The 26,404-nt window shown below is 33.9% G+C and overlaps 1 protein-coding gene across 3 annotated transcripts in view; it reads right to left on the minus strand.

The window, feature by feature from the left end:
- LOC129801421 (kazrin) overlaps positions 1-24,496 on the minus strand; it is a 34,058-nt gene extending 9,562 nt beyond the window's left edge. For 2 of the 3 annotated variants that reach the window (XM_055846434.1, XM_055846435.1), the window contains exons 1-8: positions 24,049-24,496; positions 13,879-14,096; positions 11,421-11,697; positions 10,663-10,881; positions 10,469-10,596; positions 9,991-10,312; positions 6,327-6,455; positions 2,213-2,834 (exon numbers count right to left, since the gene is read on the minus strand). In XM_055846434.1, coding sequence (XP_055702409.1) covers positions 2,213-2,834; positions 6,327-6,455; positions 9,991-10,312; positions 10,469-10,596; positions 10,663-10,881; positions 11,421-11,697; positions 13,879-13,992 — 1,811 coding nt within the window. In that variant the 5' untranslated portion in view covers positions 13,993-14,096; positions 24,049-24,496. The remainder of the gene's footprint in view (positions 1-2,212; positions 2,835-6,326; positions 6,456-9,990; positions 10,313-10,468; positions 10,597-10,662; positions 10,882-11,420; positions 11,698-13,878; positions 14,097-24,048) is intronic. The other variant, XM_055846436.1, reaches the window with a different exon arrangement.
- Between the last annotated feature and the right edge of the window lie 1,908 nt (positions 24,497-26,404).

A 26,404-nucleotide genomic window follows, 5' to 3' on the forward strand; every position in this document is an offset into this window, starting at 1 on the left:
GGCAAGGGACTATGAGAATGAATGTGACCGAAATAGGAGACCAAAGCTATGTTTACATTTTTATTCATTTTAAGATGTATTAAGAATGATTTTAAAGTAAATAAAGACGATAAACAGGCTAGAAGGTTCCAAACAATGCTCCATAAGAAAAAGGAATAAAAAAATCAATTTGTATTAAAAATATTACATTTCAAACTTGAGACTTTGGCGCTTGCATGCAACTATGCCGAAATTTGGCACATTTACCCTAATTCTATTTATATTCAAAAAAAATTAAAGATTTTTAACTGATTTCTTACTGATCCATAATCGCTTAGAATTTGTTTAGATATGTCATAAATTTTAAGACCTTCCCAACGAGCCCAAACATGACCGCATTTGATTGAGAAATACGCTCTTTAGAGTCATTTTTTCCTTTAACCATGAAAAACGTTTATTAAGAATAAATCAACGATATTTTCGTACATGGGCGAATATCAGTCTAGGCAACCTGTAAAACATTAAAAAAAATTAAAGAAGTCGCATGGCCCGTTTTGGAGCAATCGTAAAGAAACATGGGGGAGGGAAATGAACGACCTGTTAATGGTTCTGTGTCAATTTATAGGGGAGGCTTCAAAGATCCCAAGTCTGTATCTCTAACCGTTTGGTCTCTAGAGCTATCGGCAGCTGGACAGGATTAGATCATTAAATGGACAGACGGCCAAACAGCGTATTTTCATTTCTCAGAAATTGCCTGAAACACGAAGATATGTCACCAGTTAAGTCAGCATTTGTCGTAACTTCCTTTTACAACTTTTTATGAGACGAAATTTTCAGTTCAGATTTACCAAGAAACCATGTTTCTTGGTATCCCTATAGCCAACGGCGGCAGTGATTCCATTGGATTTCCATCAGCCTTATCTGCCATGTCCGCTGATTTTACCGCTAAAAATCCGCGTGGAATTCCCTGGATTTTACCGCTCAAAATCGGCGTAAGCTTCCGAGTTGGATTTTGACGCTAAATTTCTTCCTAGCGTTCCATGGACGTTTGTGAAACTCTGTATAGGACCGTCTAATAAGAAGTTTAGAGTTTCCATGGACTTTTCTCCGACGAATATTTCCACGGCTTTTCCTATGGATTATTAGCGTATAATCGGCAGTCAGCCCTTTAAAAATTTGGAAAAATCCTCTTTATTTCCACGAAATTTCCATGCAACGGCCTTAGAGGCTTCCGTGGTTTAATATTGCGGAATTCCACGACTTTTCAAGTGGATTTTTAAATATATTTTTCTTCAAAATAATTTCAAAAATTAATTAAAAATTTCGTGGAACTTTCATAGAGAATTTCCAGAAAAAAAACATCCACAAATATGGACGATCAGTGCCAATTGGCAGCTTAGAACTTGGAGAGTGTTCATCTATCAGACGAACACTCAATTGTTCTACTTTTGAATTGAAAATATTGCTACCATATCGTTTATTTGAGTATGTCTAGCTCGCAAGAATTATAGCGTTAGGGCAAAAAATAAATGCAGAATTTTCGCGCTTACTTCCATGGAGTCTTGGTCGGAAAGATATCAGAAAATATACTCGGAATATTCAAAGGTAATTTTGAATCAATTTCCAGGGAATGCTCTCAGACATGTTGCAAGAAAATTCCTCGGACTTTTTTTTCAGGAAATCCACGCGAAATAAAGCTGATAACTCCGCAGAATTCCAAGCGGAATATTAGCGTTTATTTCCACGGAAACTCTCGCGGAAAAATAGAAGATAAATTCCAGGGAATTTTCTGTTACAGTGAATCTTTGCGGCCGATCGGCTACAGGGATTGGTCGAAAACATGTCGTGCGATTTTTTCAGAGAAAGGTGAGGGGAGGGGGAAAAAGTAGGGACATATTAATGGTCCCAGAGTCAACTTATGGGGGGGGGGTCCCCCGAAGGTCCCAAGTCTCTATCTCTCACCACTTTGCACTTAATTTAGATTGAAAATAAAACGGAAAAAATAAGACATTTTTAATACATTCGTTCCTTAACTTATCATAAAGACTGGACTCCAAATTTTAGTGCTGAACATTATCAATAGTTCTTCACAAGAGATAATTTACCAACAAACTTTCCCTTAATCCCAGTTTTTTCACAATCGTATGACTTATTTCGGTACAAGAATTTTTCCCAAACGTACGACTTATTTCGGAACGGAAGGAGTAATAAATTTTATGATCTTTAAACTCACGTGTGCCCTAGTTGACCAATAGTAGGATACCGTACTAGGTCCGGTCGCCGTTGTTCTTCAATTGCCAGCCTCAATTTCTTCCTGTGCATAGGATGACTGAGGCCCAAACCTGCTTCCAACTCTGCATCAGATAACTCAAGCAACACCTTTCCACTTTTCACATTTTCCGAACATCTTACACTGTACTGTGGCATTCCAAGAGCAACTTCCAACCATGCCAATACTTGTGACGCCCTCCAACGCTCCATTGGAGCTGCTGATGCTTCTCGCAGCAGACGCAGCTTCTCCGCATAGCCTTCCTCTGTCAAAGGACTCCAGCCACATTCTGACACAGTTGAATTGTCAGCATCTTGTGAAGCATTCCGAGCTCGTTGTCGAGATCGGGCAAATACTTTTGAAATGCTGCCCCATGTGCTGCCACGACCAGATCGTCCCAATGTTCCTGTACTCTTTCCCGTTAATCGTCTGCCCAAAAATGTACTTCCATCACCATCCAAAGAAGCACCCAATTGCTCCACAGAACGACTACCCACAGTCGTATCTGTGTTGTCGACAGAACGTGAGAAAGCACTCGAGTTCAGTGGTGACAATGTCGGACTGCGCTCCTTCACAGGGGTCCCATCTACCATCCAACAATAAAAAATAACAATTCTCATTAATTACTGAAATTAACACAGCAAATTGGTAACATATTCTTCTTATTAGGACTCTATAAATTACAAAAAAAAACTCACGTCATAACTTAGAGGAAACTGGGGCAACACCAAACACGGGGTAGCACCAAACACTGCGATTTTTTAATCAGATATTCAACTTCGGAAGACCAGACTTATAGAAATTTATAGGCATTTAGAAATGCTTGTCCACGGAAGAAATGGTAAAGATAGTCCAAGTAGTTTAAAAATAAAAATTAGTGTTTGGTGGTACCCCGTGTTTGGTGGTGCCCCAGTTTTCCCTATACATAAAAACTTATGTTTAATCAAATACCATGTGCGGCAGAACCTAGTTAAGTATAAAATTTCCCAGTAATACATGTTATTTTCAAGTCTAAATAGCACCTAAATATTGAAACAAACACTGTAATAAAAAAAAGATATTTTCAATAAAACAATTTCTCTAATAAAACTCCAGAACTTAGCAAAAGTAAGGAGTTAACAAAACCAAAAAACAAATTATTTATGGCTGTTTCATTATTCGTAAGATATTAGTTAATTATTTTTCTTTTTATAAAATTCGCGAAAATCATGCGATTTTAATAAAGGCTTCAATTATTTTAAAAACTAAATTATCAAAATAGAAAACATTTTAATCAAAATAAAATTCTAAATGAACCCAAAGTATATTTTATTCAATTTAGGAAAAAACTTGAATTTGGTTGGACTTTCTAGCTGAGATTCTTTACAATTTCTTATGGCTCCTGGTTAACCTTGTTTTTTAATAACCTTGTTTTGTAATAAAAAGGAACGTCATGTCCTTTGAGATTCTCCTGAACCTTCAAGATTTAAAGAAGTTTGTGTAATAAATTTGGAAAATAAACAAATATTGTAATTTTGAGCTTTGTTTTTAAAGTATTTTCTAAATTTAATAAGTCGTCAGTTAAATCAGCATTTGTCGTAACTTCATTTTTGCGATTTTGTGATAAATACATATATAGAATCAGCGTAATTTTGTTTAATAAACTCACTTGAGAAAAAGAAACTTTTATAAGCCCATTAAAAATTATTTTAAACAAACATTGTTGTAAGTGCCCTTAATTATTGAAAATTATCAGAATTTGTCGTAATTTCCATTTTTGGGGAAGTTACGACAAATTTTCATACAAAATTTTCTCTAATCAACATTTGCCGTAACTTCTTTTGCTCGTTTGCAAAATGTAATATTTCTCAACAAAACGTTCACAAATTCTTCCAAATATCCAAAGGCTGTGCGAATAATGCAACATTAAATCATTTTAATTCAATATTTGTGAGAAAAAAGTAAGAAAAAATCCCTGCCCAACTGTCATTAATTCAAAACAAAACAAGCGACACGGCGCACATAATTTATTCAATAAAATTTTATGAAATAAAGGCTTTTAGGGACAGGGATAAGAGTTTAATTGATTAATTTAGTCAAATAAAGGCGCTTTTTATCACTAGAGTTACTGAAAATGATATAATGCATTTTTGAAAATTGGCGTAACTTCCAAGATCTCCATACATTGGAATTTACGGCTTTATAAACGATGGAAGTTACGATAAAATCATATTGTGTTTCTCGAGTTAACTTACAGTTTATTAGTGCCAGTTTTATTATTTTGACTCAAAAGTATCGCATTCGGGACTCATTTTTAAGAAAAATAATGCTGAACTGAAAATTTCGTTTCCTGAAAAGTTGTCAAAAGGAAGTTACGACAAATGCTGATTTAACTGACGAAGTGTTCCCAAAATAATTTAGTACCGCTATGTCAGAATCCATTGTCAGTTTAAAATTTTTCCAAAACTTATTTGCTCACCATTACTTTTTTAAATCAAGCATGGTCATTTAAACTAAATAGTAGGGGAGACTGGGGCAAAAAGTTGCAAAACGGACATTTTATTTTTTTACAAGCTACTCGACCGCTTCAAAAATTTCTAATTAGCGCAGTTTTATAGGAAATTTACCGCTCTACAACTCTGTGAAAGTAATTTTCCTATATTTTGTAAGGAAATACGTTTATCGAGCCGTTTTCTAAAAGGTAATTTTGTGACTATTCTCAAAAATGCTGGGACAAATAGTACCAGACATAGGGTATTATCATATTTTGATTCGCTTCATTACGGGCTTCCACAAATTTGAAAAAATACCTAGAGGACAAATTTTCATAGAAAATTTATTCATCTACACCTTTGTAAAACACCGTTTTCTCTGCGAGAAAAATGAGAAATCGAGAAAAGCGCTTTTCAAGCTATTTTAGAAAAAAAAAACACGCAAAAGACTGCAAATCGTTTGACCAATACAAACAACAAGCGGCGAGACATGATAATGATGTTTCTTTTCGCCGTGAGACATCTGAAATTGCTTCTCTTTTTGTTACTTTTTGCATTATACCTTTTGTTACTTTTTACCCCAAGTGGCAATTTTTAATAAAAGGATTTGTGGAGAAAAGAACTTTTGTGAAATTCTAAAATAGATCGCGGATTCGTATTCAAAAAAATCCAAATCATTTGAAAATATTCACCAGTGCATCAATTTTTGAAAATAAGTAGGTAATAATTGATATCTTCTGCAAGGAAAATATTTCAAAAATAGGGCTAAAAATTTCGATATTTTTTATTTTCTAAATTTCTTCTTCGAATTTTAAGAAACTTACGACATTGAAGAAGATCTATGGAGGCTATCTAGAAAAAAAATTGAGCCGCCATCTTTTTTACCATGGAAGATATTGAATTTTGAATTTTTCGATTTGTGACTTTTTGCCCCAGTCTCCCCTATCAAAAATCTGTATTAAAGGCTACATTAACTCGGCTCTCTTGTCACCAGTATGCCTTTCTAACCTTCTCTAAAGGGGAGTCAGTAAGAAAAATCAAAATATCAAAATGACCCTATCTCTGACATAGTATTTGCTTCAATTTTTTTTTAAATGCGCATAAAACCAGCTTTTAAAAAATACCATTTCTTTTTGAGTTTCGGGAAGATAGTTACTAGCGAATTTGTAGATAAATTGGCGATAAGAATATGCTGATTAGAAATATCTCAAATCTGCTAAGCTCATAAAACCATAATATATTTGTTTTGTCACATTTTCCTCCAACTTCCTCTATATTTGCCATGAATATAATTTATTGAGTTCTGAATTGCCTATTCTCTCTACCAACAAAATTTGATTTTTATCGAGAGTTTCGCTATATTTTTCATATTTATCTTTCTTATTCAGTAACCATCAATATTCAATTTCTCCGTAACTTCTAAATGAAGAACGGAATGATACTTGGTTAATATGCATATATGTATAATTTCAATTATAATATCAATCTCCTTAATTTAAATGATTTTAATGATTCGTATAGCAGAGGAATTCGTACAGATGTCAGAAGCACACATTGAATAATTAACTCATTTTATGGTAATTGGTAGATAATTTGAATCTACTCACATTGATACATATTGTGTTGACTAGAGACGAGTGATATGTTATCTGGGTCCATTGTGAGGCACATCCCATTCTCGCATGGACCATCGCTGAGGTTCAAATCGCCGGCAGCACTATCCTTATCGCTGCTCCCTGCATTTTGCAAATAAATTTCATAGTATGAGAACCCTTTCTCCGCAGCGTTTTGGCATTTAAATTGAGCTGGAGGATTGTGGTTTAGGGAACATATCATATCCCCCTGTTTTGCGCCAATTTTGCTCTTTGCTCTACAAATTGTGAAAGATTCACACTCAAAGTACCTCTCCACACAAAAGCATCTCTAGCAAAATGTTCACTTTGTGGGTTGCTCTTGTATGTTCAGAGGGTACAGTTTCGAGTTGAAACTTGAGGGACAGTTTTGATAAAAGATTATTTATTCATATTTACAAAATCTATATATAAAAAAGAACATTTTCTGGTCTATCTAAAATATGAATATCAACTCTGTATTTTTTTTATTGTGACGACCACTTAAATAGAACGAAAACATCATGTTTCAAATTCATTTTCTTGCTGTTGAAAAAAAAAACAACTTACAACTTTTAATGCACCCTAATTTTCGTACAGTAACAAAAACAAGACACCCTTAATCTCTTTCCACATTCAACTTGCCCACAGACGAGTGGCAAAATAACAGCAATACAAGTAGGTTCTATTGGGAAAATTATGCGACTCTGCAGTGTAATTTCCCCGCAAAATTCGCACAATGCTCTTCCCAAAAGAAAAAAAAAAAGAAGAGAAACAACGTGGAAAAATTGTTTTTCCAGCATATAAAAAATAGCTACACCAATTGCTGCTATTTCAGCTAAAATGATTACCCAAATATGGTTTAATTATTCAAAATATGCCTCTAGAGATGTATGAGGGGATGACTGCAAAAAAAAATATTCGGACGCGTCTGTGGGCAAATAAAATAAAATGAATGTAAAATTAATTAATAATCCGAGTTGAAATCCAATAAAACTACCCATTTAAATTAATTTATCTGTAAATTATTGATAGAAGATCCGTAGTAAAAGATCAGTTATTCGTTTAAAACATTTTTGATTTTTAAAAACTAAAATTAGGGGAAGTGTGCCAAATTTCGGGAAGCTTCTAATTTCGGCCACTTTGAGTGTAATTTCGGCCATGCAAATAAATTAATTAAAATTATGTATGTTATCTTCGAAAAGTCAATGAATTCATTTTCCTTTTAAATATTTATTCATTTTAGGATGTATTAACACAAAGACCGTTAAATGCATGTAAAAATGCGTTAAGTTGCATTGCAAAAACTCAATGTGGAAAGAGTCTTACTCAAAAAATGTGACAGATCGATTGTGTTTCTAGTAGTCTTACGATTTGTAATCAAGTGCAAAAGGTTTTCCTTCGGTGTTTTTCATGAAAATTGATTAGTTTTCATTAAAGATTGTTTCTGTTTATGTTAATAGTGAATCAATCTTTAAATTTCGGGTAAAATTTCCCAGCTGGATTCTCTATTTCGCGTGAAAAAGTATATACTTTGTGAGCGTCTCTCCGGTGGGGTAGTGTTGCCTATTCCGGCAACATCTTTTACTTTCCTAAATTTCTTATTCATTTTGTGGTTTTTTTTTCAATTTCTGAGTTCTACAATGTCCAGAGAAAAAAACCATCGCTTCTATGAAAAAGATGATGTGGAAAAGGCCTTGGAAGAGTTCAGGAAGGGCAAATTGCTACGGGAATCTGCGCGTAAATTTGAGATGCTACTCTTCAGGTCTTCAGGACAAACTACACGGAAGATCTCAGGACTTGTGGATCATATAAACGTATTAAACTCGTCCCGTATGACGTTTTGAAATTTTCTATCCGTTGCTTCACAAAAGGTGGTCAGAAAAAAGGTGGCCGGTATTTCACTCGTGGCCGGAATACTACCCAAAGCAATGTCCATATTATTATTAATTTTTCAATATTTCAGGAAGTGATTTAAAGAAAACAAAGATGATAAACCAGTTTTCAAGGTTCCACACAACCTTCCCGAAAAGGAAGTAACAAAAAATATCAATATGAATTAAAAATATTGCATTTCAAACTTAGGACTTCGGTGCTTATATGCAACTATGCCGAAATTTGGCACACTTACCCTATGTTCATTTTGATTTTAATGTAAAAATATACATAAGAGATCTGCTTATCACTAACTTTTTGATATGTGTAATATTTTATGATTTTATACATCTCCTAAGGACCTCGACAGACATAAGGATTAGCCGAGAGACGACTCAGCGTAATTACATTCGAAATATTAGTTAAACCACATTTCTATCATTTTCCACTAAGCAGTCACTCGACTTAAGTCGTAAGTGTCTCAAGGACTTAAAGACTATTACAAAATTTACTAAAATAAGAAAAAAAAAACGATTCAAAAAAGATTTAAATAAAGCTAATCTGTAGGGGAAAGTGCTCTCCCTTCCAACGCTCATGCCTTCGAATAATGTGAATTTCTTTTGTTTTTCATAAAAGATTTACACTAAATTATCACGGAATTATCAACAATTGATGATAAGCCAAGAAATATTTGAAAGAAATGTGTATGTCTCTTAGGAAAAATAAAAGAAAATTCACATTATTCGAAGGCATGAACGTTCGAAGAGAGAGTAGGGTAAATTAAGCTAATTCAAAACCTCCTCCAAATGGAAATTTTTCGCTACTCCAAATGGAAACGTCACTGTTTTCATGATATACTAAATTACTATATATATATATTTTCTATATCTCGGTTTCATTATTTAGTTACTTTTGCTCCAAATAAAGCGAAAATCCATTCATTTCATAAATTTTAATTTGGTAATTTCTCAGAAAAATTAAAAGTGTACCTTTTCACCATTGAATTTTTCATCGATCGACCATGTTTTTCAAAGAAAAACACAATGAGGTAATTGTTGTTTATTCGTTTTGTTTAACATTTAAGTCATATTTCTGGCTAATATTTGTTAAATTAAGTGTTTAATCTTTATTGTTAACAGTAAGCGAAGTTTTCAAATGAAATAATTACCTATTTCGTGAACAAAAAGAGTTTTTCTGAAGTGTCTGCAAATGCTTCAATAGGAAACCCCGGAAATATGATTTTTTGGAGAGATTTTCTTATTGTTTTAGATGGGAAAAGAGAAAAGACCAAGAATAAGAACAAATCCTGAACTCAGGAGCAACTCAACAAGGTTTTGGAAGTCTTTCGTCGCGGTTTCACTTACACTGTTTGTCTCCAATTAGAAACTTTCTCTTGTCTCCATTTAGATTAATATGTTTCCAATAGAAGCATTTTACACTGGGGTATTTTTCTTGTATTTAAGAAGTTTTCAAATTATATCTAAAGAATTTTCACTAAACAGTAACATTCTAGAAGAGTCAAGGAGCAAATTTATGTAATTCTCTTCAGAAAAAATATGAACTTAATGTGTTGAATCTTCTGTCAAAGTTAATGCGTCTGAAAATGGTTTTGAATTAGGACATTTACCCTACTTTCCCCTATTTCAAATTGTGTTTCAACCATGAATGATTCGAAGTTATCGATTTTAACAAAAATAAAAGCTTTTCTATTATCGCTTATTCTATTTTAATTTTTTTTGTTAGTATTTTTTTAATCAGATAGTATTTTGTATCCCATCAAAATTACCTCGTACAGTCGAATCCGATCCACCAACAATGCTTCCGGGGAATCCTGCCGTAAGATGAGACAAAAGACCACTGGAAGGTGGTGTCAATGGGGGTGGCATAGATATGAGACTCTCCTGATCTGACATGCAGCCAGACAGTTGACGTCGAGCTTCCTGTAACTGTTCTTGCGTTCGCTGAAGTTGAAGATCTCTGGCATTTAGCTGTGCTGCTAATACAAGTGATCTTTCAGCTTCATCTCGGGCATGCTTCATTAGAGACCATCTTTCCCTTTCCCGTTCACTGGTCATTTTAAGTGCTGTGGACTCGTTGTCCCGAAGTCTCTGTAGAGAAAGTGATCACATTACATATATCTTATGAGTCTGTCTCCAAACTTCCTTGAGTAAAATCCCGAAAAGAAGTTTTCAGAAAAAAACCACATTTATGGGAGACGAAAGTTATGCTGACCAAAGAGATAAATGGGAAAATTGATGTCTTACTTGTTCATAGTTTCGAATAAAATCCCTCAGCTCCTGCTCCTTGTCGTGAAGCGATGAGCACAGCTGTTTTACGTGTCTCAGCAAATCCGCCTTGTCTGACCGCAGTTTCTTCCGTTCGGAGCGCAAATCTGCACACATGCGAAGAACAATGTATCAAGAAATTGTTTTTCAGGCTTTGGCAATGAGTCTCTTACGTGTAATTTGCTCCCTTGCCATTCTCAACTCCACTTCAAGTCGTTCCATTCGCCCACTGGAACCCCCATCCGTGGAATGAGCATCAAAACTGTTATTGTCCGATAAATCTATACCACCAATGGCACCGTCTGGCGAGATCTCCAGTAACTTTTTAAGCCGAGAAATCTCAGCAGAGAGACGCTGATTCTCCACCTTCAGTTTAGATGATTGTGGGGAGTCTAAAAAAAACATATATAAGGATCTATATCGCGATGTTCTTCATATATTGAAATATTTTCTAATAAAATTTACTATTATAGGGAAAGTGTGCCAAATTTCGGCATAGTTGCATGCAAGCGCCAGTCTCAAGTTTGAAATGTAATATTTTTAATACAAATTGAATTTTTTTTTGTTACTTCTTTTTAAAGAATGTTGCTTAGAACCTTGTAGACAGTTTATCGTCTTTATTTTCTCCATAATCACTTTTAATACATTTTAAAATTAATAAAAATGTATACATAGCATTGGTGGCCTATTCCGGCCACCTTCATTCTCGTAGTTCCTTGGCCCTTCCGGAATTCTTCCAATGCCTTTCTCAGATCATCTTGCTCGTCGAAGCTATATTTTTTGTTATTTTTTGCATTGTATAATCTCTAGAGTATGCAAAAACTAAAAATTCATGGAAATTTGAGGAACAAAAAATGTGTCCGGAATTGCAAGCTGGCCGGAATTTTGTACACTTACCCTATGAAAAAGAAAACACTGGAAAAATACTCACCTAAATCATCAAAACTGTCCAAGTCAGGCTTATCCACTGTAGTCCTGAATGAGTCCACCGTATTGTCGTCTTTCCCATTAAGTGTATCAGTCTCACCATGGCTGTTGTTGGCCTCCTCTGTAACTTCCTCGCCATTTTCTGACCCCTTAGCATCCACATCATCAACACACCTCTGTGCTCCGTCTGGAGAAGAACTGGAGACGGATGTAGCATTGTTCTGCTTCTGGGTTGGTCTCAGATTCGCATTGTTGGCTGCATCTACCAACTTTGGCGCCTTCTGAAATGTGACATTATACCAAAATCAAATGAGAGAGTTTCCATTCATAAGAAAATACTAGGCAGACAGGATAAGGGTGGGAAAATTCTAAGGAAACAGGTGTCTCTCATTTCAATATTGTTTCAGGCTGTTACATAAAATTCTCTTCGTATCCTTCATTTTGAGGTGAATGATCTGCGAAAGAATCTTGTGGAGGGAGTAGAAAACGGTGGATATATGGAAAATTGTATATGTGCAAAAAAAAATATTAAATTATATCCCTCCAACAGATGTGAGGCAAAATATATTGCCACTAAATCACGAGATGAACTTTTCAAGTCGGTTAAAGATATATATGCCAAAAACTTTTTTATGTTAAAGCTACCCATTTGGTATTAAAGCTGCACAATTTGTAGCATACTTTTGCAGTAGATACTAGTCTAATGGTTTTTCTCCATGAAATTTCAAGAAAAGTTTGTACAGTGAATTTTTGCGTGAAATAGGCCAGAATGCTCTATGAATTTCCATTGCATACACGTCGTACATTAAAAGTATGAATGATAAGAAAGACTGAATATTATTATCCTGAGCTACTATCTACAATTGGAGTATTATTCCTAATTTATCTACCGGACTAAATTCATTTACAGAACCTTTAACCATTTCCTGAAATTCTGATAGTTTTGGTACTTGATAGACCATTCTGGCATGTCTCCAAATCCGCTTTCACCTCAATTTTCACTTTTTTTGTAGTTCTGGCAATAAGTTCTTTTTAACATTAGGGGAGACTGGGGCAAAAAGTCACAAAACGGATATTTTATTTTTTTACAAGCTACTCCAACGCTTCAAAAATTTCTAATTAGCGCAGTTTTTAGGAAATTTACCGCTCTACAACTTTGTGGAAGTAATTTTCCTCTCTTTTATAAGGAAATACGTTTATCGAGCCAATTTCTAAAAGATAATTTTGTGACACAAAATTATCTTATATTATTAATTATTATTAATTATTATTAATTATTATTAAGGACAAATTTTCATAGAACATTTATTAATCTACACCTTTGTAAAACACCGTTTTCTCTGCGAGAAAAGTGGGAAAACGAGAAAAGCGCTTTTCAAGCTATTTTAGAAAAAAAACACACAAAAGACTGTAAATCGTTTGACCAATGCAAACAACAAGCGGCGAGACATGGTAATAACGTTTCTTTTCGCCGTGAGACATCAGAAATTGCTTCGCTTTTTTGTTACTTCTTCCTCTATACCTTTTGTTACTTTTTACCCCAAGTGGCCATTTTTAATAAAAGGATTACTGGAGAACAGAACCTTTGTGAAATTCTAAAATGGATAGCGGATTCGTATTCAAAAAATCCAAATTATTTAAGAAATATTCACCAGTGCATCAATTTTGGAAAATAAGTACACTCGACTCTTCGTTATCCGGCTAACGTGGGGACAAAATGACATTTTGGTTTTTTGAATCTGGTCAACGTTTTTTGCATTTTCTGCTGTGGGAATTTGTTTTCTGTCGAAGAATTTTCATTGTGGTGTATTTATTTTTCATTTCGTAGCACGATTGTGTGTCAAAAACTTTGATAAAATGAAAATAACACATTAATTCACTATGGACAAATTGCATGTTTTGTAAAAAAAATCGTTTTGAATACATCAACCGCCAGCGTTTGGCAGCTGTCATCCGGATAACGAAGTACCGGATAACGAAGAGCCGAGTGTAGGCAATAATTGTTATCTTCTGCATGGAAAATATTTCAAAAATAGAACTAAAAATTTCGATATTTTTTATTTTCTAAATTCCTTGTTCGCATTCTAAGAAACTTACGACATTGAAGAAGGTCTATGGAGGCTATCTATAGAAAAAAATTGAGCCTATCTTTTTTACCTTGGAAGATATTGAATTTTGAATTTTTCGATCTGTGACTTTTTGCCCCAGTCTCCCCTACCAATAAAGTATCTTGTAACTCGTAACTTCCAGAATTATAAATTTACAAAAGGGAGAATGAAACAGTTTCATACAATTTAACAAGTATCATGTATACATAATTTATGTTTATTTAACAAAATAGTATAGGGAAAGAAAGCTGAACTTCGTGACATTCCTCACTTGATCCAAGACTCAGTCAATTAAACAATCAGCAACAAAAAAATAACTAAACGATTTTTAAATTTTTTTTCATAAAAACTTACTGATTCAGTCGAGATTTGCTTAAGTGATGCGTTGATTTTATCAGGATTACGAGGAGGCGGTTCTGGTGGTTCCGAAGCAGCCATTGTTGAACCTGAATTCCCATTTATTTGCATCGAGATCCCTTTTATCACCACCTTGTCGTTAGAATTCTAGTCATTTTCCACCAAACATCTTTAGGTGAATTTGAAGTTATTTCTTTTTTCTCAGTACTGAATACCTGTAAAAGATGGTATATTTTACGTTCAGAGACAAACTATTTCTTTACTTTTTAATCAATAAAGTTGTGTAACTTTGGTTTCAAAGAAAGTAATCACATTGTGTACAACACAACTATTTGTAGTATTTGTTTGCAAAAATTGTTTCCAAAGTATCTATATGAGAGAAATCGCTTTTATAATATTGTGTGCCAAACAAATCTTGAAATTTCGAATTGTTTTGCATTGCGTGACACAAACAAGAAAATCCCTATGATTCTCCCCTTGGCGTTTTTTCGTTTTCCCATATCTATTTGAACCCTTAAATCGGACTCCGTTGGAAAACTCATTCTCGTCATAAAATTGGTTTTCAACAATATTCACCCCTTACTCCGGACAGCACTCTCGAGAGCCGAAAAAGACTGGGAGGTTTTAGAACCCTCCTGGCTTGGCGAAATGGTGTCGTTTTTCAGGGCGCTTCAAGTGCTCGATTTTGCCTTCTACATGTGATACACAACATAACGAGGATAATAATGATTATGAGTGTGAAGAAGTCATTCACTGGAACACCACTTGAAAGGGCCAGTCGAGGGGTGAATCCACCACCCCACAACGTCAGCTGAAAATCAGTACAAATTACTTCTCTAAATATTTTTTTTTCTCTCTACAATGTTTTCATTTTTTCTCGTCAAATTAATAAAACAAAAATACAGTCCCTTTTTGTATTGAACATTTTTGCACCTACATCAACATTATGGACTAATTTATATGTGGTTATGTGCAAAAAAAGTCCATTCTATCGATTTTCACTTAAATAAATTCAGCACATTTTGTTGTCATTTCAACAAACACCAGCAATATTCAATTTCAATTAAAATAAATTCTTAATGGAGCGAAAATTAATTTGAAGAAGAAAATTAAATTAGGGCATGGTACTCGTTTTTGGTTCGACGATGGAGGATGGAAACAATCCCACAAGAAGAATGCAATTATATGGTAAACTTCAATCGTTCAACTTTTGGGGATCTTTCGGCGATGCAATTAATTACAATTTTATACAATTTGGAATTTAATTAGAGGCAAATAAACGCTTATGAAAAGTTTTACCATTATACCATACTCTCTCATGCTGATGTGGGATAATTTTTTCTGAAAATTTTATAACGAACTTCATGAAAATAATCAATAAAGTAACTCATTTATTTTTCATGGATGCGAAAAACGTTAAAAAACACTCCTGAGAAATTATTAAAATAAAAAATTGTGACTTAAGTACTAAAAATAAGCATATAAGGTTTTCCACATCGCCTAATTTCTGTACAAACAAGATCTTTGGAAAAGTTTTGATTCCATATTGCATATTAGGAGCAGTTAGGGGAGATCGGGGTAAAATTAGCCAGCAAATGAAACTTTTTTCGCTCATGATTTGTGAAAAAATGATAAGGTTTGTCTAATGTTTTTATGTTTTATAAGTAGCATTAGGATATTGGCTGTATAAAACCGTTTACTTTAAAGTTCAAAAAATCCTTGTCTTTTTCTAGAGAGGATAATGAAAAAACTATGACACATTGTCTACAAGTACCCCGGTCTGGGCAGATATAACCACTTTTGGGATACTAATTGCCACCAGTGTTCCGGGCGAAATTTTACACTGGAGATACCAAATATTGTTTCGCTTGATATACTGAAGCCCACTGATGCTAAATATGTCACTTAAACCTAAAGAAAAGGGCTTTAGCTGACTTTTTTATGACATTTTTGCGGCAAAATTGCGGCAAAATTGATGTAAACATCCTGAAAATATCTATTTCACAAATTGCTCATTCGAATGGCATATCAATAGTATTTTAATAATGGAATATCAATAGTATTTTTTCATCTAACAATTATCCATGTATTAGTGAAAAATTATTGATAGTTTTAGCCCGCCACAGAAGAGTGGCTACATCTGCCCCGAGGGCTGTTTCAGTGTTTATCATCTTATATAAAAAAGAAGATAATTATTATCCAAGTGAAAAATATCTTTTAATTAATTTTATTAAACCAGAAACGAGGTAAAACTATATCATCTTGACTAGAAACTCAGAAAACCAAATGCCGGTCCAAAAACTGTAACATCAAAATTACAATTTTATACCCATTTTATAAAAATGCTTCTAAATTGTAGGAAAACAGGATCAGACTTATAAATATTTCAGGAAATATAGAGATGTGTTCCTACTTTCATTAAAAAATGCTTTGCTCAATGTACATTTTAAGGGAGACGAGAAAATTCCATTGTCTAATTCTACCCCTGGCTAATTGTACCCCGGTTTCCTCTATAGCTAAAAATTTAAAAAATTACTGCAATTTCTTGTTTTTTGGAAATTCCACACTTTCAGGAACAATCTGAGGACCGTGTTACAGGTTCATCGGGTGCTTCACTCAAATAGCAGTGAAAAACTAAATTCAGTCAGTAAGAATTTAAATTTAGTTAGTAATGGCTCCTGCACACCTTTTAGATCAGGAAAATTTTATAATGTCGAAAATCATATTCCTTTCTTTCTCGAACATTTTGCATATGTCTATCTCACTAAAATTGTAGTTACTTTGTTGCTCGTATTATTAAACGGATTAGAGTTTTATTAACTACAGTGGGTGTCAATAGTTTGTTGCCTAATGGATTTTTGAGAAATCAAGTGAAAAAAATGATAGAAAAAAATTCTTTTCCAAAATTTTCTTTTTGCAGATGAGTTCTTTGTAATCCGTAGATATTATTTATAGTTTTCAAAAAAAATAATTAATTTTATTTCATATCAAAAATAATTGTTTCCCAAAAGTAGGTCATTTTTAAAAAATCAAAAGTTTGTTGCCTCATTAAAAAAACTAATTCAAAATGGTGAAAACGTGCAACCAACTTTATGTAAACCGGTTACATTTTAAGCTTATGTCATTTGAGAGGCAAATGGTGGATTTGTACATTTTTAAGGCTGTCAATGGTAAATATATAGGTGTAAGAGTGATGATAAATAACAAGAAATAATCAGTTTTTTTGATAATTCATAATTTAGGTTATAATGGCAAATTACAAAAAGTTGAAAGGTGGGATATTGTCCAGAGATACTGCTGGAAGGAATCGGCGTCGCTTAATTGCCAAATTTTATGGAAATTCATGAAAAGTTAAACATAAAATGATCAAATATTATAGTGATGAGGCACGAGTACATTTGAAAAACGCTACTGGTAGACCCAGGGTTTTGACTCAGAGAGTGGATAACCGCATTCTAGGTATCTCTGATAGTAACCCCATGATGTTTGCTTCAAAAATTCAGAGTCGACCGGTTACAGAAGGCATACAGGCTTCAAAACCAACCGCAATTGAATGAAAGTGGTAAGAATAATTACTTGGTTTCCAGGTTTCCATTGGTAAACAAAACCAATCTGGTTAAAAGGTTGTAAATTCACTTGGGACATGCTAAAAAAGTAAAAATACAACGTCTTACGCAGTTTGGTTTTGCTTACCAATGGAATCTTGCGAGCCAAGTACCTATTCTTATATTTTCTTTCATTTTGAGTTTGATTTTCGAAGCATTTGAAGCCTGTATGCCTTCTGTAACCAGCCGACTCTGAACTTTTGAAGCAAACATCATGGAGTTACTATCAGAGAAACCTAGAATGCGGTTATCCACTCTCTGAGGCGAAACCTTGGGTCTACCAGTAGCATTTTTTAAATGTACTCGTGCCTCATCACTATAATATTTGACCATTTTATGTTTAACTTTTCATGAATTTCCATAAAATTTGGCAATTAAGCGACGCCGATTCCTTCCAACAGTATCTCTGGACAATATCCCACCTTTCAACTTTTTGTAATTTCCCAATGTAACCTAAATTATGAATTATCAAAAAAACTGATTATTTCTTGTTATTTATCATTACTCTTACACCTATATATTTACCGTTGACAGCCTTAAAAATGTACAAATCCACCATTTGCCTCTCAAATGACATAAGCTTAAAATGTAACCGGTTTACATAAAGTTGGTTGCACGTTTTCACCATTTTGAATTAGTTTTTTTAATGAGGCAACAAACTTTTGATTTTTTAAAAATGACCTACTTTTGGGAAACAATTATTTTTGATATGAAATAAAATTAATTATTTTTTTTGAAAACTATAAATAATATCTACGGATTACAAGGAACTCATCTGCAAAAAGAAAATTTTGGAAAAGTATTTTTTTCTATCATTTTTTCCACTTGATTTCTCAAACATCTATTAGGCAACAAACTATTGACACTCACTGTACTTCCCCAGAAATTGAACAATAGGGTAAGTGTGCCAAATTTCGGCATAGTTGTATGCAAGCGTCAAAGTCTCAAGTTTGAAATATAATATTATAAATACAAATTGATTTTTTTATCCTTTCTTCTGAAAGAGTGTTGCCTGAAACTTTGTAAAGAGTTTACCGTCTTTATTTACTCTAAAATCATTCTTAATACATTTTAAAATGAATAAAAATGAATAGCTTTGGTGCCCTATTTCGGCCACCTTCATTCTCACAGTTCCTTGCCCTTCGGGAATTCTTGCAATATCTTTTTCACGTCATCTCGTTTGTCGAAGCTACGTTATTTGTTATTCTTTTGCATTGTATAATCTCTAGAGTACGTAAAATCTAAAAGTTCATGGAAATTCGAGGCACAAAAAAGGTGGCCCAAATTGCAAGCTGGTCGGAATTTGGCACACTTACCCTAAATGTTACCGTTACCAGTTACTTAGAAAACTTAAACTTAGGACAACTAAATGTTCTATATGAAAATTTTTTCGTATTTGATAAACTGGAAGAAAATGAATTTTAAGAATCTCCTCCAAAAACTGTCATTGCAAAAGTCTAGTACAATTTATTCTCTCAATCATACAGAAGATTGGAGAGTCACCATGAAAAACACATCAAAATTCAATTACAAGTCAGTGAAGAGGGCAATGGAGCCATTCGCGTTTTCCGCCCCCACAAAGAATAAATTTTTCCCAACAATATTTCCACATATTTTCCACCTGTTTCAACCGAATGACTTTCTATCGCCAAAAAATGGTAAATGCAATTTATATAATTATATGATTTGGATGATTTGTCTTTTTTTTTTTCAAGTATATATTCCCAACCAAAATAATATTTTATTGATTTGGAAGTTTACGTGAAGGTACAAATGCCATTTCTAATTATTCTGACAAAAAGAAACTCATGAATTAAATCATGGTCCTGCAAGTTCACTATTGCAGAAATTCCTTTGAACTGACATAAAAATATTTGGTTCTGCAGATATATATATTATAATTCGAAAACGCATGGTACTTCACCAACCTAATATTGATTTGATATAGGGGAGAAATTGTGCGCTTTCAAAGGTGAATTTTCCACAACAGAGAAATGTAGAGGGATAGGGCGATGACTCATCCACGTCAGAAGGGAAATCTCCCTCACCAATTTCCACGACAGACACCGTTCGCCGGGGTGAGATTCGAAGTTTTCCTCTCTACAAGGGAGTGTGAGAGGTGCTGCATTCGATTGCCAGATATCACGAGGAAATGCTATTATATGGATTGTAAGTAAAACAAGGGGGGCTGATACACAACATTCTGTCTCTCCCTTTCAATTTTATGGAAAATTCTTTACACTATCTCTCACCAAAACGTTCCCGGAATTTCAAATGATATTCCATTGACGCTATTTCTATTGAGGATTTTGTATTTGCAAAAGGATTGGTCAGCTGAAATGTATACATTTTCTCACTCTTTTTATCAGAATATTTAACGACATTTTTTTTCTATACTTTATGCTATTTGGTTGATATTTTTGAAGTCATGAAATTTCTTCATATTCACATGATACACAAAACACAACTCTTTTAGTGTAGGTATAAATTGACGGAGAGGAAATTGATGAAGAGTGCCTCTATACATTGCTCTGGAAATTCCCATTAGTTGAACTGCTGATTGAATTATACGAGAAATTCTTTTTAGTAACAAATTGTGTTCAAGTAAAAATCAGTAAGCAACAATACCATCGGAAATTAAAGTTTTATATGCCGTTTAATATTATTTATCTATTTTGTGCAGTGTCGCAAAATAAAATTTCTTGCTATCTAAATAATTAAACAAAAATACATATTTTTTGATTATTTTTTTGGTGATTTTTAATCAGTGTAAATGTATACGAAGGTGAAACCATTTCATATGAAATTCATAAAACTATCATGGGATTATAACCACTAAAACAAATAACCGTACAAACATTGTATATACTTTATAAAGTTCACAAGCACCACATAAAGTTGTGAATCGAAATGAGGTTGTGTAAAGTGTACAAAAAAGAAAAAGACCAAGAACTTATTAATCTGATTCTCGCTTGGGAAAGTGAAAGATCCGTCATTTTACTTAAAGCCTAAAGCATTTTTTTTTTAATTTTGCGAGATTTCTTGAGCTCCGAATAAACTCTGGCTAATCCTGAAAAATATTTAGCATACCAAATTCAACAGAAAACGATCAGTTCAAACTATCATATACATCATATACTTAAAAGTATAGGATCAAAGATTAGAACTTATTGTCATAAAAATTTTTACCTGATCCTTTATGGCTCCGGCACACTTTTTAGATCAGGAAAATTTCATGAAGTTAAAATTCGGATCCCTTTCTTTCTCGCATGTTTTGCATATGTCTATCTCATTCCCTCGCACTCTTCTTCATCTCTTAAACATCACTCCAAATTCAATATAGCTCAATCGAATTTGGGATGCGAAAGAATGAGATAGTCATATGCAAAATATATGAGAAAGAAAGGGTTTCGAATTTCGACCTCATGAAATTTTCCTGATCTAAAAGGTGTACCCGAGCCATTAGCACCAAATTTTATGTTTTACATGTTCAGCCTGAGTCCAATTTTGGGTGGTTTTAGATTCAGAATATATTCAGGTTTCATCCTGCATATTTTATCTCAATTCATTTTTTAAAAGATTTCTCATGGTTAACAGCTCTAGACCAAAATCTCTGTTGAATCGGTTTTAACATTTGATTTTAAAAACCTCTAATGATTCAACAGAATTTTCGTGCATAGGGTAAAGGCTCATAATTTTGTCCAGTCTGCTTATAAGCATCGAAGCATTGAAGTGCGATATTTTCAATACTAATTGACTTTTTTTGTTACTCTCTTTTCAGAAGGATTGTTTAGAAATTTTCGGTAGATTACTGACGGCAATTCCTATACGAAGGTCAAGGAGATGAACTCCCTCCGGATGCGTCAGGGGGTGCAATCCTTTCAGGACAGGAAAACACAAAATTCTTTGCCAAAGCTTTCGACGCTTCAACGCGTCTTCCTCAGTGGCTAAAAAGGCGGGAAATTTTATTTAGACAATGTTCTTACATTTCTTTGTCTTATAACTCACTCAAATCTGTGATTTGTCTCTGAAATTTTGTCCGCACTGTCTGTCTACTACTCCAAATGAGGATTTACTAAACATTAAAAATATATACATAACATAAATAACAATAATGTGCACGACTTTCTACAATTACTCTAATTTTTCACTATAATTACCAGGGAAAATTGTTGTTTAGAAACTTGCCAAGAGTTTATTGTCTTTGATTTTAATAAAATTAGTCTTAATACGTTTAAAAATGAATTGATATGTAGAGGTGAATTTGACTCTAAATTTGGATAACTTAGCTTTTAATTTGGACAACTTGGCTGTATATGTATTTGGACAGCTAATCCGCCTCAACTGGATGCCCATTGTTCTTCATTGCATGAACCAATCTTACCAAGTCCTCTTCCTATTCATATAAGGGAAACTTAGAATGTCACAAGAGGCCCGGAAACTTTTCATATCATTCATTAAAGTGAGTTGACTTCGGTACTCCAAGTACGTGCGGATTAGCGCATTCCTTGACCTTTCCGGGAGCCTATCAAGGCTTTTCTCACTACATCTCTTTCGTAGAGATGATGCTCCTTTGTTTCTCCAGGCATTTGTCCAACCTAGTCACCACAAAAGCTAAAACTTCACGAAATTTCGAGAGAAAACAGCTGTCCAAAATAAGGAGTAGCACCTCACGGTGAATCTCTTAGAAAATTTCCCATTTTTCACACGAAAAATCTAATTCACAAGGCAAATATCACTTAGGGTCAAATATACAAATTACTATCAACGTGAATCAACACAATATTCAATGAATATTTAATAATATCACTCAAAAAAGGGAAGAAACATTGTTAGTACTTCACCACAGCTAAATAATGACCAGCGCACAATAACTTTTGTTTGAAAACATGCTTTCAAAATTTCACATGAGAATGAGCGAGATGACTAGATCTAGATCTCACTCACTCTCATTGAAATGTCAAAAACATGTTTAGCAAACAAAAGTTACTGTGCGTTGAGCATAAGACTGAAGTAAACACAAAGTTCTGTCATATTTCTCGTAAGCAATTGCTCACACTGAATTTTCAACAAAGCAATTTCAACCAATTTCAACTCAAATCATATTCAAAATTTTACGTATTTAATGCTAAAATCTTCCAAAAAGAACAAATATTTAGATAGAATTCATTATTCATCAAATATTAGAATAAAAATCCATAATTTTAATTAATTTATTTTTAGTGTCTAATTTTATCCTCAAAGTGTCCAAAATAAGAAACTGTCCAAAATTATGAGCCCTTACCCTATACCATGTTGTTAGTTGTGAATTCGTGGAGTTTTTCGGTCCGGGCAAAATCCTCAATCCCGGAACCCATTTTCTTTTAATTCACTAAAACCTCATCGACATTAATTTATAATAAACCATCCGAAATAAGCCTGCATTCCTCTGTATTTAAATAATATTTTAACCCATTAGGGACTAATTAGAGATTTTCAAAATCATTTATTAAACTGTAATGACCAATTTCAAAATATGAACATTTAATACCTTATCTCCAATACACCTATCAAGTATATATTTCTAATGGAGTTAAATGGAAGATAATAAATTTAATTTCTGGTCCAGATAATATCCCAACGATGAAATTTTTTTAGGGTTATCAATATAAAATTTCTACGTCCAAAATGCATAAAATTTATCAAAATGTTACTGTTTATATGTATATACTACATTGGTCATCGAAATTTTTATTTTATTCAGTTAACAAAATTTTCAACCATGAAGAGTCAATAAGATTGTTATCCGTGCTTAATTAACTATGAAATCAAATTTAAAAGAATACGAATTATGGCGCAAAAATAATCCCTGATAAGGTCATTTATCTTCCGAACGGATAAAAATGCTACAATGAATGAATCATTGAATATTGAGAGAGTGAATGGGTTTAAAAATCTCTATCTCACAATGTCATTGCAATTTAGTAATCTTTTGTAATGAAATTAGAATAGATTGACCTTTTTTCTCTCTTGGGACTTTTTCGATTTGGTTAGTGAATGATGGTAAAAAGAGGAGGCACATTGAATTAAAATATTTTTGTAAGTGTCTTTTGTGTGAAATTTCATTGTTTGACGAGCGATTTTGTACCCATTTTCATCCACTTCTGCTCTTTTGGAAAGAGGCACGAATATGGCATTCCGAGCACATTCACGCAGTTGATATGGCGAAAGAAAGAAAAAGACAAGAGATAAGTCATTTCCTTCCGCTTCTTCAAATACCCTATTTTACGATGATTCTCTACTAATTATCAAATTTCTAATTACTTAGGTAACAGACATGGGACTTAGGGGACATTTTTAGCATTAAAATAATAAATTTATTTGACAAGCAAAACTTTTACTCTGACAAGGAAAAATTTTGGGTGCGGATGGGTGAAAATTCTTCATGGGAGCATTTTAGCGACCTTCACAACCGATATTATGTTTTTTTTTGTATGGAAGGTACGTGGGAGGATCGAAAAATCTCACAAATTCGAAAAAGAAACCAAAGAGTATGGGAACAAGTCATTCAATGGAATTTCACCTTTATTGAATACTTGAAGAAAATTCAATCCGATTGGACCTTTTTCCGCCACTTCCCTTCATCTACTTTGAACCCTTTTCGGACCACTTTTCATCACACTCCCTCACACATCGTCATATTCGACTTGGAAGACCAAACTTTGAATCCACTTCTATTCACTTTAAGAAACACCTCCTCAATTGAACATAGAGAAAATCCTGGCATAAATTTTTGTCACAATTTTCTAGTGAATGGCCCACTTTTGTGCAACTGAAAAAGTACAGAATTTCTTGGCAAGCACTGGAAATGGTTCACAGTATTTGGGGCGCGTAGGAAAAACTACCCCACACTTCACTACCACCCAAAAAGTGTCTGGAAAGCTAGCCAGAAAATCTGTGCCAAAGTGCAACAACTGGCCAGTGGAGTGTTGAGCAGTGCGTGTAGTCAAAATACGCGATCACTTGCAACTGGATAAACTGAGAGGCAGAAGCAATTGGCGATGGTATTTCACTTGCCCACTGTAAGTCTCTATGTGAGGGATTTGTTCTGGGCGCGTGCGCTCTCTTTCTGGGACTGCCGGACGTGTGAGAGAGAGAAAATAGAGGGTTATCGATTTCCCAGAGAAAGCAATAAGGGTTTGATGCTACACTGCCAAACTCAAGGTTCCAGTACGGGGGCTTTTTTTTCTGTATCGTCAACATTGAGACGGTCAGGAGATGCCCCAAATTCCTCACGAATTGGGGGGAAATGAAATGCCTCAATAAAGGATTATATTTCTCTAAATCTTTCTGTATCAAAATTTGAGTAACCTAAGGCATGATTGTAAAAAAAATTACGCATTACGAAATGTAGAATTCATATTGCAAAGATTTTTTTAAAGATAGAATAATTTTAAAAATACAAATATTGAAGCTAAATAGAAGAAGAGAAGCTTAAAAAAGATCAAGGGATTTTTATCTGTTTTCAGTGTTAGTTAAGACCGTTAAGACGATAATAAATCAAATCCCTTAAATCAAATATGACACTTACGCATTTACTGTACATCAGCATCCTTTTAATTTATTCCTGTTTCATTTTTTTATTTTTCATATAATCAATTTCGGAAAGAATGAAAAAGATAGGCATATGAGTGAACTCGTTGAAATCCTACACTCAATTTCAGAAACATTCAGGAGAATAATCAACTATTTAACTCCTGTGATCGGTGGCAGCTAAAATCCCTAAAGCCAAAATACCGAAACCCAAAATCCCGAACGCCAAAATCCCGAAAGCTAAAATCCCGAACGCCAAAATCCGGAAAAGACCAAAATCCCGAAATCCAAAATCCCGAATGTTCAAAACCCTGAAAGGGATGAATTATATGGAGGAAAATGTTTAGAATAATTTCCTAAAACATAGAAGATTTCCCTTTGCCTCCAGCAAGCGCGGGTGCAATCGTGGGAGTAGCTATGACACTTTTAATAATTCGGGATTTTGGTCCATTCAGGATTTTGGGTTTCAGGATTTTAACCGGGACCCATTAACGGTAACGGTGCATTGACGGATCCCTTACTGGTCAAGCATCCATTTGTGAAGCGGTCCTACGGACTTTTCTTCTTTGCCAGAATACATTCGTATCAAGTCAAATTATAAGCTATCACAGGGGGTCCCGGTTAAAATTCCGAAAGCCAAAATCCTGAATGGACCAAAATCCCGAAAGCCAAAATCCTATGATAGCTTATAATTTGACTTGATACGAATGTATTCTGGCAAAGAAGAAAAGTCTGTAGGATCGCTTCACAAATGGATCCTTGACCAGTAAGGGGTCCGTTAATGCACCGTTACCATTAATACTGTGTAGTTTGTCCTTATAATATGCAGCAATCCTAATCAAAATTTTCAAACAAATCTTGAATGATAAGAAATTAGAGATGTAAAGCTTTATGACAAAACCTTAAGTCTGAATTAATAGCCTTATACGGGCTTCAGACCTAAGGCTTAGCTATATGGCTTAACTTCTCTAATTCCTTATTAGTCAAGATTTGTTGGGAAAATATGACTTAGGATTGGACATTATAGGCAAATGAACCAGTTAATTCTGAAAAATCAATAAAATTTATTGTTATTTTGAAATTTGAGACTTTCGGGAACTGGGCTAAACCTCAGGTCTGAAGCCGGCCTTAAGAACGTATTAAATGAGAGACGAACCCTTATTCCCTGGATACAAAACGGACCCGGACATAATTTTTAGCTCTGTATATTGCTCAATTTCTCTATTTTCTTAGCAGATATGATTTTTCTTTAACTTTTAAATAGACTTTGAAAAACAACTGAAATTGTTTGTTATTTTAGGATTTGAAGACCTTCGGAAACGGGGCAATCATTTATTTTGAAACCT

Source organism: Phlebotomus papatasi, chromosome 2 (genome assembly GCF_024763615.1).
Source record: "Phlebotomus papatasi isolate M1 chromosome 2, Ppap_2.1, whole genome shotgun sequence".
NCBI classification, from domain to species: Eukaryota; Metazoa; Arthropoda; class Insecta; order Diptera; family Psychodidae; genus Phlebotomus; species Phlebotomus papatasi.